The following is a 16,915-nucleotide window of genomic DNA, read 5'->3' on the forward strand; positions in this document are numbered from 1 at the left end:
TACAAACATGAGGTCCTGACAAATCATGTCAGTCCCCTTCAGGGGTCTTGACGCAGGGTGTTCCCACCCCAGCCCCTAGGTCACATTCCCATCCTCTGCTCTTCTCCTGGGAGAAGAGCTCAATCCCAGGTATCACATGTACCAGAGTGATGTTCTGGTTCGTTCTCATTCTCTCTTGCTCTCTCACTCTCTCTCTGAGGGGTGGGGTGGGGAGGGATATGTGTATACCCAATAGAGTGCGCGTGTTACTATGCTCTAGGACCCTGACTCAAGACCCCAATCCCCACCTGCAGGAGGGAAGCTACAGGTGTCTCTCGTTTTCTCTCCCTCTCTACTTTCCCCTCACCTCTCAATTTCTCTGTCCTAGCAAATAAAAGGGGGGAAGGGAGGAGGATGACTGTTGAGAGCAGTGGATTCATCCCACAGGCACTGAGCCCCCAGCAATAACCCTGATGCAAAAAATAGAAGTGACCACAGGCGGAGACCTGGACTTGGCGTTTGTCTCCCAGGCACCAACCCCCTGCTTCCATAGGGGCCAGCAGAGGGCAAGTTGGGGGAGGCTCCCCTAGAATGGGGAGGCAGAAATCATCAGGACCAAGATAGTTTTGGGGCTTTGGGATGTTTATTTTGTGTCCCTTCTGGATAGGTCCTGGGGCCGGGGGTTGGGGCAGGAGGCCAGGCAGGGCAGGGGAGCAATAAATAACATGCACAGACAGAGCTCCCCTCCAGACAGGTGAGGTTAAGGAGGTTAGAGGGGAGCTGCAGTGGGGGCACAGGGAGGGGGCAGCTGGGAAGAGGGGGAGGCCAGGCCCCCAGGACCTCACTGCCTCCCACCCCAGCCCTGTCCTGCCCCAGCCGCCACCACTCTGGGAAAAAGAGAGCCCACAGCCAGTGGGGGCCAGTGTGGGTCCTGAGCAGGAGGGAGGCCCCTCACTTGACGCGGATCTCAGCATACTCGGCCAGCTCCTCTGTCAGGGTATAGCTGTCCTTGGTGGGCCGCTTCCCCATGTCCGAGTGAGAATAGCTCAGGTCCAGCTCCGGGGGCTCCCCTCGAAGGCCCAGCAGCCTCCTCTCTGATCTGAGGCGTCTCTCACTCTGTGAAGGGAACCGGCCTTCAGAAAGGTCCAGCTCTACCTTTCCCAGGTACAAAAGATTACTTACAGTACACACACACACATACACACACACACACATACACATGCAAATACACAATTCCAAAGTCCTGCACGAACTGCTGAGCTCCCCAGGTTCCGCTTTGGAGCCTTGGCCCATCCTGATCCCCCTGATCCCCCTTTCTCATGGCTAAGTCTGAAAGTCACCTTTAAATTCAATGTCTCTTGGATCAGATGGTGGTGCACCCAGTTGAGTGTACAAGTTACCATGCACAAGGATCCAGGTTCAAACCCTGAGTCCCCACCTACAGGGGGGAAAGCTTCAGGGATGGTGAAGCAGTGCTGCAGGTCTCTCTCTTTCTTCCTCCCCCCTTTCCTCTTCCCCCTCCATCTGTAGCTCCCCTTTCCTCCCCAATGTGTCTCTGTTCAATAAAATTAAAGTAAATACAGTTTTTTAAATTCAGTGTCTATTCAATATAACAGGGGCTTCAGGGCCTCACATAGGAATAACACCTTTGTGGAATAACACCTTCCTGGGAGTCAGGCGGTAGGGCTTTGGGTTAAGCGCAGGTGGCGCAAAGTGCAAGGACCAGCGTAAGGAACAACACCTTCCTAGAATAAAGCAGTCTGTCTTTCCACAGTTTTGTGAATGCCTACTTCAGGATGTCCCTCCCTGAATCTGCGGCCTGGCGTAGTCCCCCTTTCCCTCTGGGAGTTCCTAAGGTACATCACCAACTTCCCCACCATTCTGCAGCCCCCGTCCCCATGCACCTTGGACACACACACAGGACAGTGGCCACAGACAGACGGAAGGGAGCAGCCAGGGAACAGAACAGACGAGGCCCAAAATGCTGGGCAAGACAAGACTTGGCAGGGAGTCATCCTGGACACCTGACGGGACGCACACAGAAGCACGCCCTCCCCTGGGCCCCATGGAGGCCAGGGTGGACACACTGAGGCCCCTGGGACCTACCTCCTAGGGTGCTCATTCCAGGGCAGAGACCTCTCTGGACTATTGGAGAAGGAAATGGTGTCACAGAGCCAGGTAGGGAGGAGGGGGAACCAGCACAGTCTTGGCCTGAGAAGTCCCTCCCTGCCCAGGTTTCAGCCAGCCCACCACACAGCCTCCCTTCTTCCCATAGGAGCCAGCCTCCCCTCTGACCCTGGGCCTCTCCTGCTGCCCAGAGCCACAGAACTCTGGCCCTCACCTCATACTTCTCCGGCGCCCCGGAGATGCGGAAGTCACTGCTGAACAGGACGGGGGGGTTGTCCCCTGCCGAAAAGCTGGGGCTCTCTGTCACGTTCTTTCTGCAGGGCAGAACAGGTCAGCCCCAGCAGGATGCCCCAGCCCCCTTCATACCACCCTCTCTGCCCCCCATCCACCACAGGAAGTGGCCTAAAGGACCCCAGAGTCAATCCCACCCAGCTCTCTGAGGCAAGGCAAGAGGCTTTCAGACTCTGCTAAGGCCCAGCTCTTGCATCCACCAAGGCCAGCCTTGCTCCTGCTGTGTGGCTCAGGCCCCCACCCACGTTTCTCTGGTCTGTCTGCCCTGTGCTGTCAGGTTGTGGAACACTGATGTGAGTGCCACCAGGAGGAAAACTAATGGTGACACAGATGCAGCAAGTGAGTGCAGCCAGAGACTGGAGCAGTTTGGGTTTGCTCACACTGGGCTTCTGAAACTAACTCAATATATTAATGTCCCAGCTGCAAGCTGGGGATGGCCGCGGTTTCCCTCCTCACCCTGAGGGGTATGTGGGAAGTTCCTGGTAGGCAGGAGGCCAAAGCACCCGGAGTGAAAGCCAAGTGGTGGGCAGGACCTAGCCCAGGCGTTGGAGCCCTCTCTCCTGCCTGCTGATGGTTCTCAGAGCTGAATGACCCTCCTACATATCCCACATACACAGGGCCAGCCTTGGGCTCCCTCTGACCCCTCCACCTCCCAGCCAGAGACTCCCATCCCCAGATCAGCCTGGCAGGCCGTACTACTTACTTTCTGCGGGTCTGAGTAATGTAGCAGACAATGGCAATTAGGATGGCAAAGGCGACCACGGCTCCTACAGGCCCGATCTTGGCCCACATGAGGCGATCTGAGGATGGAGAAGATCCCTCAAGGCTGGGGGCAGGGGTGGAGGCCTGGGATCTCAGGAAGTGACAATAACAATATTGATGTGGCAGTCCAGGAAGTGGCTTAGTGGATAAAACATTGGGTTTTCAAGTGTGAAGTCCCGAGTTTGATTCCCCAGCATTGCATGTGTCAAAGTGATGCTTTGATTCTCTTTCTTATTAATTGATAAATAAATCTTAAAAGCCTGGTGATAATGCACATGCTTAGGACCACATTACCATGCACAAGGACCTGGGTTCAAGCCTTCAGTCCTCACTTACAAGGCAAAGCCTTAAGAGCAATGAAGCAATGCTGAAGGTGTCTTTCTTTCTATCTCCTTCTCCCCTCTCAATTTCTCTTTGTCCTATTAAATAAAATAAAAGGGGGGGATGGAGAATCGGGCAGTAGCGCAGCGGGTTAAGCGCACGTGGCGCTAAGTGCAAGGACTGGAGTAAGGATCCCAGTTCGAGGCCCCCAGCTCCCCACCTGCCGGGGAGTCGCTTCACAGGCGGTGAAGCGGGTCTGCAGGTGTCTATCTTTCTCTCCCCATCTCTGTCTCCCCCTCCTCTCTCCATTTCTCTCTGTCCTATCCAACAATGATGACATCAATAACAACAACAATAATAACCACAACAATAAAAAAAGCAAGGACAACAAAAGGGAAAATAAATAAATAAATATATAAAAAAAGAAAAAATTGTCAGTGGGAACAATGGGTACATAATTCAGACTGAATTCCAGCAATCACCCCAGTGGCAATAAATAAATAAATAAATAAATAAATAAATAAATGTAGGGGATGGACAATAGTGCTCTGGGTAGGGCACACGTGTTACAAAGCCCAAAGACCTAGGTTCAAGCCCCCAGTCCCTATCCACACATGGGGGGAGGGGTGAAGTTCACAAACAGTAAAGAAGTATTACATGTTTCTTTCTCCCCCTCTTATCTCCCTTTTCTCTGTCTCTATTCAATAAATAAGTAAATTAAAAATTTTAAAACTATTGGTGGCACTGGGTACTGATGTACCTGGTTAATTGCACACATTCCAGTGTGCAAGGACCCTGGTTCAAGCCCCTGATCCCCGCCTGCTGAGGGAAAGCTTCACGAGCAGTGAAGCAGTAATGCAGTTGTTTCTTTCTTCCTCCGTTTCTGTCTCCCTGCCCAAATTCTCACGGTCTCTATCCAATAAATAAATAAAATAATTTAAAGAAATTGTTGGCACAGCTGGTATATCCTGGTGTTGCGTGACCAGCCTCAGGGCTCAGGCGAGATGCCCAATAACATTGGAGGAGTCGAGGTGGGTGGGAGGAGAGACACTCAGGGCATCTTTGCCCTCTGATCTGTCTGAGTGACCCACCAAGCTTGGCAACCAACCCAAGGCGCCCCCTCCCTGCAGCCCCCGCACGCCCCAGCCCCAGGCTGCCCCACTCACGGGCCCCCTGGAAGGGTAGCTCCAGGCTCTGAGCACCGTAGAGGTTGCGCGCGGTGCAGAGGACGCGTGGTGGCGCCTGGGCCTGTCCGCGCAGCGTGAGGATGCTGGTGAGCAGGAGGCCGTTGCGCTCTGAGTACACGAACTCCCGCTCCGTCTCGTTCACTGTCACGTTGCGCGAGGGCAGCTCGAAGGCCACGGAGGGCTCCGGGTTGGACTTGACCACGCACAGGCACTGCACCGTTTCCCGGGCCGAAGCACAGTGTGACTCCAGGAGAATCACCGGGGCGACTGGAGGGTGGGGAGAGGGGCGAGACTCAGCAGGTAGGAGTGGCACCCACCAAGCTTCAGAGACAGAGAGTCAAGGGCATGGGGCTTGGGAAGCATGAAGCTAGCTCCCTTGAGCTGCTTTCCCCTCCCCACCCCTTGCATTATCTTAAGTGCATCTCCGCTGTAAAACTTAATCAGAACAGGACAAGGGAGAAAGCATAATGGTTATACAAAGAGACTCTCATGCCTGAGGCTCTGAGGGCTCAAGTTCAATTCCCTGTACCACCAGAAGCCAGAGCTGAGTGGTACTCTGGTTTAAAATAATAATAATGATAATAATAAGATGATGATGATGATTATAGAGGTCCCTGCTCAAACATCTCCCTCCTGTTGCCCCTGTGTCACTTAGAATAAAAGCCAAGGGGAGTCGGGCGGTAGCGCAGCGGGTTAAGCCCACATGGCACAAAGCTCAAGGACCGGCATAAGGATCCCGGTTCCCACCTGCAGGGGAGTCGCTTCATAGGCGGTGAAGCAGGTCTGCAGGTGTCTATCTTTCTCTTCCCCCTCTGTCTTCCCCTCCTCTTTTCATTTCTCTCTGTCCTATCTAACAATGACAACATCAATAACAACAATAGTTACAACAACAGTAAAAAAGGGCCAACAAAAGGGAAAATAAATAAATAATAAAAAAATTTTAAAAAGAATAAAAGCCAAGTCCTGGGGTCAGGTTGAGCACACACATTACCATGCACAACGGCCCAGGTTCAAGCTTCCACTACCCAACTGCAGGAAGGAAACTTCATAAGCAAAGAAGTGCTGAAGGTGTCTGTTTATCTTTCTATTTCCCTCTGTCCTGTCAAATACAAATACACACATACACATACATATATTTCCCCCCTCCAGGGTTATTGCTGGGGCTCAGTACCACACTATGAATCCACGGCTCCTGGTGGCCATTTTTTCCACGTTATTGAATAGGACAGAAAGAAATAGAGGAGGGGAGACAGAGAGTGAGAGAGAAAGACACCTGCAGACCTACTTCACTGCTCATGAAGCACATCTGTTGCAGGTGGGTAACAGGGGCTTGAACCCAGGTCCTTGTGTGGATCCTCACATTTTGTACTATGTGCGCTTAACCAGGTGTACCACCACTGGCCCCAGTAAATAAATATTTTTAAATGAATAAAACTCAAATCTTTGATATTAATCTACAAACTTAAGGTGGCCAAGTTCTAATCTCATGGGCCACCAGCAGCCCAATCTCCTTGGACTCTTTGCCAATTTTCAAGTTCATGGAGCTCTTCCCCACCCAGGTTCCTCTACCTGGAACAGCTCACTGAAACCTGCCCAAGTCATTCCCACACTCTGCAGGTTTACTCACAACACACACACACACACACACACACACACACACACACACACCTCATTCCCCCTCTCACTCTTTCTCTGGTTGCACCAGTCAGCTGCACTTCACCTCAACACCCTGTCCATCTTGGCTCCCCCAGAACCAGTCCCCACCCACTTCACAGATGACATGGCTGACTTCTCTCTCCATCAAGACAGTGGACTCAGTCTTAACCTTGGGCAAGTGGGGGAGAAGGGTAGGAGGAGACAGATAGAACCCTCAAAGGGATGTCGGCAGTGAGTCCCTGCCCCATGAAGGGTGTTCAGCAGTGCCTGGCACATGAGAGTGCTCCTCAAAGCTTAGATACCATGGTCCTAATTCTAGTTCACCAGAATTCTGCTTGCCTAGAAGCACACCCCAGGATGTGTCCTGGGGTGGGACTGTAATTTGTCTATTTTCCTGCTCCGTCCTCATCCATGGATATAAAATTGACTCTTGGTTGGGAAGTGCAGGTGCCAGGTGATAGCCAATGAAGCATCTGCCAGGGGTGAGACCAGGGGAGGCAGGGGTGTGTACTCACACTCCACTGTCAAGTTGAAGGCCGTGGCTCGCTGACCATATTGGTTCTCTGCCACACACCAGTACTCGCCGTCGTCCTCGGGCTCCACGGCAGTCAGCTCCAGCTGCAGTTCACTCTCATAGATGACGGTGGCCAGAGCCTGCTTTTCCTTGAAGATGGTGAGGATGGGTTCTGGGTTGCTCTGTGTGGTGCACAGGATGGAGACTGACTCGCCAGCCACAACCACCATGGTGCCATTCACCGTCGGCTTCCAGGGAGCATCTGGGGTGAGCAGGACAGGGTGAGGGGTGATGGTCAGGGGTCCCAACTGCCTCAAAGCACACCAGCTTGGGAGGGCTCAGGTAACCCCAGGGGCTCATCAGCTACAGTCTGGCCACTGTCTTAGCCCATGTAGGCCTTGTTTCTCTTATCTGGAAAGTGGGATTCAGAATAATTCCAGCCTCATAGGGAACTCTGAGAATGTACTAAGTGTTGGACACTGTTCTGGTCTGCATGAGGTAGCTGTTGCTTCCTGTTCATGTAAATAGATACTACATTGATTTAAAAAAAAACATATATACAGATAGAGATATGTACTTTGGAGAACAATGTAGGGCAGTGGATGGGAAATAGGGGTAGTGCCAGTCTTAACTAGGCTAGGGAAGAAAAGAAAACAGCTGTGAGACTAGGAGGAGGTGGGTTGGAGCCAGCCACAACCATCTGGGGGAGGAGTACTTGTGTAAAGCATTTGGAAACCGCTGATAAATACAGGTTGTAGCTGCCACTGTGATTATCCTCAACACTCACTGAGCATTTGTGGTGACGTGAATTAATGAGTGCAACTCAGGCATCCAAGTTCGACATCCTCGAGGAAACACTCACGAAAGGCATGTCTCTGATATCTGATTACTGTAAAAAATGGCAACTAATCCCTAGCACTGCAAAAAACGGTATCATCTGTTTTCCATCTACACCATGCCTCGGCCTCGTGTGAGCTTAATGTGCAGCTTGACGATACGAGAATCTGGCATGAAGCCCAGCCAGTCTATCTTGGCGTTACTCTGTCATTTCACGAACATCTCATAAAAACTGTAGCAAAGGTGGGCACGAGGAATAACATCATTGCAAGACTGGCCAGCTCCTCATGGGGCGCGAGCGCTTCCACACTACGATCATCATCTCTGGCATGATGCTATTCCACTGCAGAATACTGTGCCCCAGTATGGTTCCGTAGCCCCCATGTCCACTTGGTCGATTCCAAATTATATTTCTCCATGAGGATAATTTCTGGAACTATCCGTTCTACCCCGGTTCCATGGCTGCCAGTTCTTAGCAACATCGCCCCGCCAGATATTCATCGGGACGCGGCATCATCTAAGTTCATTTCCCATGTCTACGCTCGACCGGACCTGCCAATATACGTGGATATCTTCGCCCACCCTGTCCAACGCTTGACGTCTCGTCATCCAATCTGGTCCCCTACGCCTACACTGAACTTCTCTGTTCCAGACTCTTGGAAACAGAGTTGGCAGTCAGCTGAGGTAAAGAACAAACACCTCATCACAGACCCCTGCAAGCGTCAACCCGGCTTTGACCTAGCACGTTATGATTGGGCCCTCCTCAATCGCTATCCAACAGGCCATGGCCGGTGCGCCGCTATGTTCCATCGCTGGGGAGCCAGAGATGACCCGAACTGCCCCTGCGGCTACAGACAATGACCCACATAGTCAACGACTGCCACCTCTCCAGATTCAAAGGAGGTCTCGAAACTTTACATCAGGCTCAACCTGACGCTGTTGACTGGCTACGGAAGAAGGGCAAACGCTAGAAGAAGAATGAGTGAGCAAATCAATAAATCAATGACTTATCTCTGGTTCCTTGCTAAGAATCTCATTTGGGGGAGCTTGGCAGTGCTTCACCCAGTTGAGCGCACACTTTACTATGTGCAAAGGTCTGGGTTCAGGTCCCTGGTCCCCACTTGCAGGGGAGAAGCTTCACAAGTAGTGAACCATGGCTGCAAAACCTTCTCTCTCCATCTCTCTCTCTCTTTCTCTCTCTCTCTCTCTCTCCCCTTTCTCCTTACTCTCCCTCCCCCTCTTGATTTCTCTACATATAAAAAAGAAGAAGAGGAGGAAGGAAGGAAGGAAGGAAGGAAAGAGAGAAAGAAAAGAATCTCATCTGACAGCCCCCTGCCCCTGACCAATAATGTACAAAATGTTCACAGGACTGGGTGTGGGGTGGGTGGCCAGGGCTCCCTCCAGCCCTCCCACCAGATATGGGGTGGAAATCATTTAAACATGCAGGCTCCCTGGGTAGAGGGGAGCACTCAGCTAGTAGAGTGCTGGACTGTATGCCTAAGTCCCTGGACTAGATCCCTAGCACCCCAGGTCCTAGACTGCTGCTCTGGCTTCCCCTGCCTCATGAAACTTTCTCATGAAATAAAGACATTTATTATCATTATTTTTTAATTTAAGGGCCAGGGATATAGCCATCTATCCAAAAGACTTTTTAATTTTTAAAAGCTATTTATTTATTTATTTATTTTGGGGAGAGACAGAGAGAAATTGAGAGGGGAGGGGGAGATTAAAAGGGAGAGAAACCAGCAGGACTGTTTCACCGCTTGTGAAGCTTCCCCCCTGCAGGTGAAGACGAGGGGCTTGAACCTGGGTACTTGCACATTGTAATGTGTGCACTCAGCCAGGTGCACCACCACCTGGCTCCCTATGCAAAAGACTATTAAAGTTCCATAAAAGCACCAGGCTCAATCCCAGGGACTACTACAAGCCAGAGCTGAGAAGTGCTCTGGTTAAATAATAATAATAGAAATAAGCTATCCAGGAGGTAGCACTGTAGATAAATATTGACCTTGCAAGCATGAGGTCCTGAGTACAGTCCCAGGTATCGCATGTGCCAAAGTGATGTTCTGATTCACTCTCTCAAAAATAATTAAAACTTAAATTAGTTAGTTAATTAAGTGCTGTTTTTTAGGTCAGACCCAACTCGTCCCTCATACCACCCGGGACCAGAACCTGCAGCTCTCCCCCTTGGCCTCAGTCACTGGCAGGGGACCAAGAGGCCCCAGCACCTCCCCGCCGGTGCACCCAGCGCTCTGAGGCCACTCACACATGACGCTGAGCTCCACTGTGCGGTTGTCCTGGCCATAGGCGTTCTCAGCCAGACAGGCGTACACGCCGTCCTCGGTGGGGGTCACCTCTTCCAGCTCCAGGGACAGACTGTCCGCCACCACCTCGCGCAGCACCGCTCCGTCCCGCATCCAGGTCAGCAGCGGCGGCGGGTTGCTGTCAGCCCCGCACAGCAGGCTGATGTGGGAGCCTTCGATGGCCTCCACCGAGGAGTTCATCTCCACAATCACAGGGGGGTCTGCAGGAGACACCGCGGGAGTCAGAGAGCCGGCACCGCAGACACTCCCCTGCCGCCTGGTCCAGCCCTAGGCCAGGCACCCGCCCCCGTCCCCTGACTCCGCCCCAGGTCAGACCCCACCTCCCGCTCTCTGGCCCCTCCCCAGGTCAGGCCCCGCCCCAGCTCTCTGGCCCCACCCAACACAGACCTTAGGTCCTTGACCCCGCCCCGGTCCCGCCCCCACCCCCCCCGACCACGCCCCACCTCAGCCCTCAGACCCCGCCCCTTCCCAGGCCTCTGGCCCCACCTCCGGGTCTCTGGCCCTGCCTCACCCGCAATCCTGCTTACATTTGACGTCCAAGCTGGCATAGCCCTCGAACTGCATGGACGTGTTGAGGAACGCGGCCTGGCAGCCCAGCCGGTGGCCATTGGCCTCCCTGGTGGGCACGAAGTGCAGCAGCGACACCTGCACCCAGGTGCCCTCGTCCTCGCGCAGTCGCCCCAGCACGGTGGGTTCCCCTAACTCATCGTGGCCCAGCCAGGTGAGGTCTGGGCGCAGGTCCGGGCAGTTGTCAGGCACCATGCAGCTTATCTCCACTTCCGTGCCTGCCACCACCTCGGGGGGCACCACGATGTTGGGAGTGTCTAGGGGACACAAGAAGGAAGCTGGCTGGGGAGCCACACTGGGTTCGGAGACACCCTCCCATTTTGTCCTGTTTCTTTCCCACTACTTTATCCTTCCTGTCCTTAGCCTTGAATCCAGAAGGTGTGACAATACTCTCTCCTTTGACCCAGGGCCCTGCACAGCTTTCACTGTGGATCCGATAGTGCAAATGACGGTGGCATGGTCTGAGCACAGTGCTAAGCGTGGCCAGTCCTTTCAGCCATGTTAACAGGTGGGTGATGTCATTTTGTGATGATAACTCTCAGGCCACAGCTAGTTCAGGGTAAAATTGAGCTCAAGCCCAGTCACACTGACTAAATCCTCTGTGTCCTGGTCACTGCACTATATTCCTTAAGAAACCTCTTCCTGCGATTCCAGCAGTAGCAAAGTGGGTTAAGCGCAGGTGGCGCAAAGCACAAGAACCGGCATGAGGATCCCATTCGAGCTCCCGGCTCCCCACCTGCAGGGGAGTCGCTTCACAAAGGGTGGAGCAGGTCTGCAGGTGTCTGTCTTTCTCTCCCCCTCTCTGTCTTCCCCTCCTCTCTCCATTTCTCCCTGTCCTATCCAACAACAACGACATCAACAACAAAATAATAAGTACAACAATTTAAAAAAGGGCAACAAAAGGGAATAAATAAATTTTTTTTGAAAAAAAAGGAAACCTCTTCCTCAGTCACCAAGTTGCAGACACTGTTATGATTTCATCCTGAACTCCCTGGGCAGATGTCCTCACCAATGTGTCCCAGAACCTCACCTCTCCAGAGAGAGACCTACTCCACTAGGGAAAGATATAAACAAGCTAGCATATGGATCGACCTGCCAATGCTCATGTCCAGCAGAGAAGAAATTACAGAAGCCAGACCTGCCACCTTCCGCACCCCATAAAGAATTTTGGTCCATACTCCCAGAGGGTGAGAAATATTAGGAAATGACCAGAGGGCTCTGAACTCCAATTACATCAGGACCCGGAGAAAGAAGAAGAAAAAAGGAAGAAGATTTAGAAGTAGCTATAAGTGTAGGTGTGACTTAGAAAGGAAGAGAAGGCAGTACCATAGCAAAATGGGCAAATAAATATAGATAGTTATAGAAATAACAGTCAACCCAAACCCATATCTTGACTTTGGGAGAACTACTGCAGTTCTCAGTGAAGGGAATGGGGACATTGAATTCAGATGGTAGGAATGATGTGGAATTATACCCCTGTTATCTCATAATTTTGTAAATCAATATTAAAACACTAATAAAAATGGGGGTAATAAAAGAAATCTCCTCCCTGGGCCAGCAAGGTAACTCTCTGAATAGTGCACCTGAATTGCATACAGGTGACTTAAGTTCCAGCCTGACCCCTACTACATAGGAGGAAGTTTCAGTGGTGTGTTTCTTTTATACACACTCTCTCTGTCTCTTTCTATCTGAACAAGTCAACTTGGAGTAGTGAAGCCCTAGTGATAGAAAGAGAAAGAAAGGGGGTCAGGCGGTAGCACAGTGGGTTGAACACACGTGGTGCAAAGCGCAAGGACCGGCGTAAGGATCCCGGTTCAAGCCCCCCGCTCCCCACCTGCAGGGGAGTTGCTTCACAGGCGGTGAAGTAGGTCTGCAGGTGTCTGTCTTTCTCTCCCCCTCTCTGTCTTCCCCTTCTCTCTCCATTTCTCTTTGTCCTATCCAATAACGAACTACATCAACAACAACAATAATAACCACAACAAGGCTAAAACAATAAGGGCAACAAAAGGAGGAAAAGGTGTCCTCCAGGAGCAGTAAATTCATGGTGCAGGCACTGAGCCCCAGCAATAAACCTAGAGGCAAAAAAAAAAAAATAGAGAGAGAGAGAGAGAAAAGAAAGCTGTGGTTTTTTGGTCCATGTTTGCTTTGCTTTTCCGTGTATGTATGTGGTAGTACATGTGTAGGAAATGCGTAAGTATATATGTCTTCATGTGTGTGTTTATGTGTGTGTGTATGTGTAGTGATTGTGTAATTGCATGAGTGTGTTTCGTGTCCTGGTGTCATGTTCCTGTCTGGCTATGCCTCAGGTCTCCCTCAGCACCAAGACTGTGACTGGACTCCTCACACAAACTCTGCCACCAGGAATATGAGTCTCAAGCAGGATCAGAGGTTAGTCAGTGGGAGTGCCTAAAACCTGCAGTGAGACCTACTCAGTCCCAGACCTGGCTTTGAGTTTCCTTTTCTCTAGCCCAAATTCAAGGTTAAAATGACACACCCTACTGAGGGTACATGTTACAATGCACAGGACTTGGGTTCAAGCCCCTAGCCCCCACCTGCAGGGGGAAAGGTTCACAGTGAAGCAGATCTGCAATGGCTGGCTCTCTCTCTCTCTCTCTCTCTCTCTCCCTGCCACCTTCTTTTTTTTTTTTTTTGATTTTTTAAAAAATATATATATTTATTTATTTCTCCTTCTGTTGCCTTTGTTGTGGTTATTATTATTGTTGTTGTTGATGTACTCATTGTTAGATAGGACAGAGAGAAATGGAGAAATGAGGGGAAGACAGAGGGGGAAAGAAAGATAGACAATTGCAAACCTGTCTCTCTCCCTTTCTATCTTCCCCTTCCCTCTCAATTTCTCTCTGTCTCTATCAAATAAATAAGATAGTTTTAAATGTATGTCTGAATCAAGTAACTGGAGTTTAGGAATGAGGTGATCACACCAAGAAACACCCTGTTCTGTTTTCTCATGGAAACCCAGACTGTGGTGTTACCTCGTCTCCTGCCCCAGAAAGCCCCAGCTGGTACAGGGAAGTGTGTGCCAGGCACAGCTCTAAACCCTTGATGACTGTGCCCTCCCTGAGCCCAGCCAGAGTGCTGCTCTCATTCTCATCTTACTGGAAGGCCAGCCAATGCCCAGAGAAGTCAAGTAACTTGCCCCTGGTCACCCAGCTCAAGCAAAAATCCAGAGTTTATCCCCCAACCCCTGGTCCTTCTGCCTTTCTCTGTCCAGGTGTTTGTGAGAGAATGAGAAAACACCCCTTTTCCCACAGAGGGCAGCAAAACTCCCTGGGGTCCACTTTGCTGGTTTCTGTCCCTGTGGGTAGAATGGTAGAATGGGGAGGGCAGTCGGAATGGCAGCACAGTGGATAAAGCATTAGATAAAGTGGATTAAGTGGATCTAGCATTTAAGTGGATCAAGTAGATCAAGCATGAGGTCTCAGGTTTGATGCCTGGTATCACATTATTCCAGAGTGATGCTCTGGTTCTCTCTCTCTCTCTAAGTAAATAACAAATACATCAGAAAGATAGAAAGTAGATTGGTGCTGGGCCCAGATGGTGGCACATCTGGTTGTGCTTATGCATTATAATGCACAAGTACCAGGGTTCAAGTCCCCAGTCCCTACCTGCAGGGGGAAAGCTTCATTAGTGGTGAAGCAGGGATGCATCTCTCTCTCTCTCTCTCTCTCTACCTCTCTCCACTTCCCCACTCAATTCCTAGCTCCAAATTAATAAGTGTTTTAAAAATTATTTTAAAAAAAGAAAGAAAAAGAAAGGTGCCTGGGGGGACTTCCTGTCTCTGCTCCATGGCTCTCCCCCTCCCCCAGTATCTGGGGAACTCACTGATGATGTCCAGGACGCTGTGCTCAGAGAAGGTGTACTGGTTGTAGCCTCCCAGGTCCCCACGGAAGTAGTACTTGCCGCCCAGCTCAGGGCTGAGGTTGCTGAGCAGGAGGGTGCAGTTCCTCAGGCCCAGGTCCCCCAGGAGGCGGCTGCGGCCCTGGAAGCTCTCATGGACGATTTGGGTCCGAGATTTGAAGACCACCGGGGGGTAGTTCTTGGGGTAGGGGCTGTTGAAGTACCAGACGCCGTGCACCACGGCCGGTCGCAGCTCATCGGGGAAGTCGAAGCGGCAGGGGATGGACACGCACGTGCCCTCGAAGGCCGAGATGGACGAGGGCATCCAGGCGCCCCAGTGACCCCCTCGGGAGGCTGTGGGCCAGCGGGGCCACTGAGGCTGACCAGCCAGTCCCACCCTGACCACCCCCCCCAACTGCCACCCCCCTACTACCAACTGAGGGGGTCACAAGACCCACAGAAACGCCCCCAATCTGCTCAGGGGCAAGATCTCAGAAAACCACTGCATCCCCACTCATTACCTGAAATCATAATCCAAAACAGGGGCAGTGCTGTGAGGAATATCATTGTGCTCAGCAGGTGAGTGACAGCTGGGGCGGAGAGAGGAGCTGGTTAGAGGCCCTGCCAGGCAAAGTGGGTACTTCTGTAGAAGATTCTGTCCAGATTCCAGTCACCACTGTGGAGTTATGTCATGTTATTTGAAAAGAAGCAAGCACTTGAGGGGTCAGACAGTGGTACACCTGGTTAAGCGCATACATTATTACCAAGGTCCCAGGCTCAAGTTCCCACCTGCCTTCATCCTTGGTAACATATACACTCAGCCAGGTGTTCCACAGCCTGGAGCACCTGCCCACCAGACCACAATGCCTAGCTTTGCTGTGCTAACTCAACTGATCACTTGAAAAGGGGACAATTGTCTGGTTTATTTATTTATTTATGGTCACAAAGGTTCCTTGCCAGCACCATTTCTCCACTCTGAGAGGAGTCTTTTCTTTCTTTCTTTTTCTTTTTTTCCAGAATAAAGAGTAAGAGACAGAAAGGGAGAGGGAGACAGAGAGAAGGAGAGACACCACGCTTCCACTTGTGAAACTTCTCTGTGTAGTGCTCCCAGGTTGTGGGGGACTTGAACCTGAGCCCTCATATGTGGCAAAGCATGGCCCCCATTCACATGTTATAGCTGAGGTTTGGGGAGGTCACGTCACTTTCCTGGGGCCACACAGCTGATAAGTGATGGAGCTACACGTCCAAGTCTAAAAACCTTACCACCAAGCTGCCACATCTCTAAGTGGTGACCTGGACTGATCCCCTTATCACCGTGGGTCCCTGCAGGTCACCAGGAAGGAAGAAAGGAGCCAGGAGTGTCCAGGCAGCAGGGAAGCAGGGGAAGGGGAGAAGAGAGAGAAGTGGTCCCTGTCCCTCACCTTAGTCTCCCTGAGTTGAGAAAGGCTTCTGCTCCACTTGAAGCTGTCAGCAGCCCACCTGGAATAAGCAGGTGCAGGATGGTGGGTTGAGAGCACCCCACCCCACCCCTGTTTGCACTGATCACTCTAAGTGTGGCCTGGCATGTGGTCTCTGCTGTCCTTGACTGCTTAGGACTATCCCACACAGACTTGAGGCTACTCTGTGGCCACGCCTTTCCCCCAAGCTGTGCTGGGAGGGGAGGAAAGGGGGTCAGTGGAACCTTGGGGTGGGGGAAGCAGGGGTTGTGGAGAGTGAGGTGGGGAGCAGCTGTCCCACCAAGGTCTGGGGGTGGCAGCAGGGACCCAGTCCCATCAATGAGCGGGTTTCACGGCACCGGCATTCCCAGCGTGCCGTGTGAATTCCTGCCGCCTTCTGCCACCCCACAGCCGGCCCCTGGTGTCCCCACCCTCTGCAGAGGCCACAGAGAGGTACAAAAGGGCCCTGTTCCCACAGGCTGAGTGGGGCTCCTCCTGGGGGCTTCCGGAGTAGGTGGGGAGAGAGGAGTATCACACACTCCTGGTTGGGCATGGTTAGGGGTGGGGGTGGGGTCGTAGTCACTTCAGGGCTGAGCCAGGGGCTCCAAGTGGCTGCTCTCCATCCTGCCTCCTGTCTTCCAACAACACAGACACACACAGGCCGCTTTGAACTGACAGATGGCGACCCTGCCTCAAGAACGGGTTCTCAGAACAGACTCACACAAACACCGTGACAGAGCCCAAGACATGGACAGGCACCCAGAGCTCTGAGCAGGAGAATGCAGGCGCATGCACAGTCACACCTGCACCACATGCAGGGATAGATTTGGTTGCAACTCACACACACACACATATGCATGAAATGGCACACACAAGCACCTGCCACCAAGCCTGCAGACAGACGGGGCTGCTCGCCTACAGGACAAACGACCCCCAAGCCCTTGAACACACAGCAGATGCCCTTACAGCTGCAACAAGAAGGCCCAGGAGATCCACACAGGTGAGCACCAGCTCAGGGCCCATGTAGACACAGGAAACAAGCATGGAGACCTAGCTTTT

At 51.9% G+C, this 16,915-nt stretch overlaps 1 protein-coding gene across 4 annotated transcripts; it reads right to left on the reverse strand.

Moving 5' to 3' along the window:
- Positions 1-603: 603 nt before the first annotated feature.
- MAG (myelin associated glycoprotein) lies at positions 604-15,900 on the reverse strand. 4 transcript variants are annotated; one of them, XM_060185729.1, is made up of 10 exons: positions 15,842-15,900; positions 14,942-15,010; positions 14,406-14,774; positions 10,526-10,822; positions 9,941-10,198; positions 6,839-7,099; positions 4,647-4,934; positions 3,101-3,197; positions 2,321-2,420; positions 604-1,095 (listed from the first exon to the last, which is right to left on the reverse strand). In XM_060185729.1, the coding sequence occupies exons 2-10, from the start codon at positions 14,985-14,987 to the stop codon at positions 931-933; spliced, it is 1,881 nt and encodes a 626-aa protein (XP_060041712.1). In that variant the 5' UTR covers positions 14,988-15,010; positions 15,842-15,900; the 3' UTR covers positions 604-930. The 4 variants fall into 4 exon arrangements, with proteins under 4 accessions (XP_060041712.1, XP_016050855.1, XP_060041714.1 ...); XM_016195369.2 differs by having other exon boundaries at positions 14,942-15,096; positions 15,842-15,899; XM_060185730.1 differs by lacking the exon at positions 15,842-15,900 and adding an exon at positions 2,086-2,124 and having other exon boundaries at positions 959-1,095; positions 14,942-15,095.
- Positions 15,901-16,915: the final 1,015 nt, after the last annotated feature.

The sequence above is a fragment of the Erinaceus europaeus genome, chromosome 2 (assembly GCF_950295315.1).
Source record: "Erinaceus europaeus chromosome 2, mEriEur2.1, whole genome shotgun sequence".
Classification (NCBI taxonomy): Eukaryota; Metazoa; Chordata; class Mammalia; order Eulipotyphla; family Erinaceidae; genus Erinaceus; species Erinaceus europaeus.

What these genes read in the sequence shown, in the direction of transcription:
- MAG (XM_060185729.1), bottom strand. Translation starts at nt 14,987, where the DNA reads ATGATATTCCTCACAGCACTGCCCCTGTTTTGGATTATGATTTCAG. An exon ending in GTTTTGGATTATGATTTCAG is followed by an intron (nt 14,775 to 14,941) that starts GTAATGAGTGGG and finishes GCTGGCCCACAG; the next exon opens with CCTCCCGAGGGGGTCACTGG. An exon ending in ATTACTCAGACCCGCAGAAA is followed by an intron (nt 2,421 to 3,100) that starts GTAAGTAGTACG and finishes TCTGCCCTGCAG; the next exon opens with AAAGAACGTGACAGAGAGCC.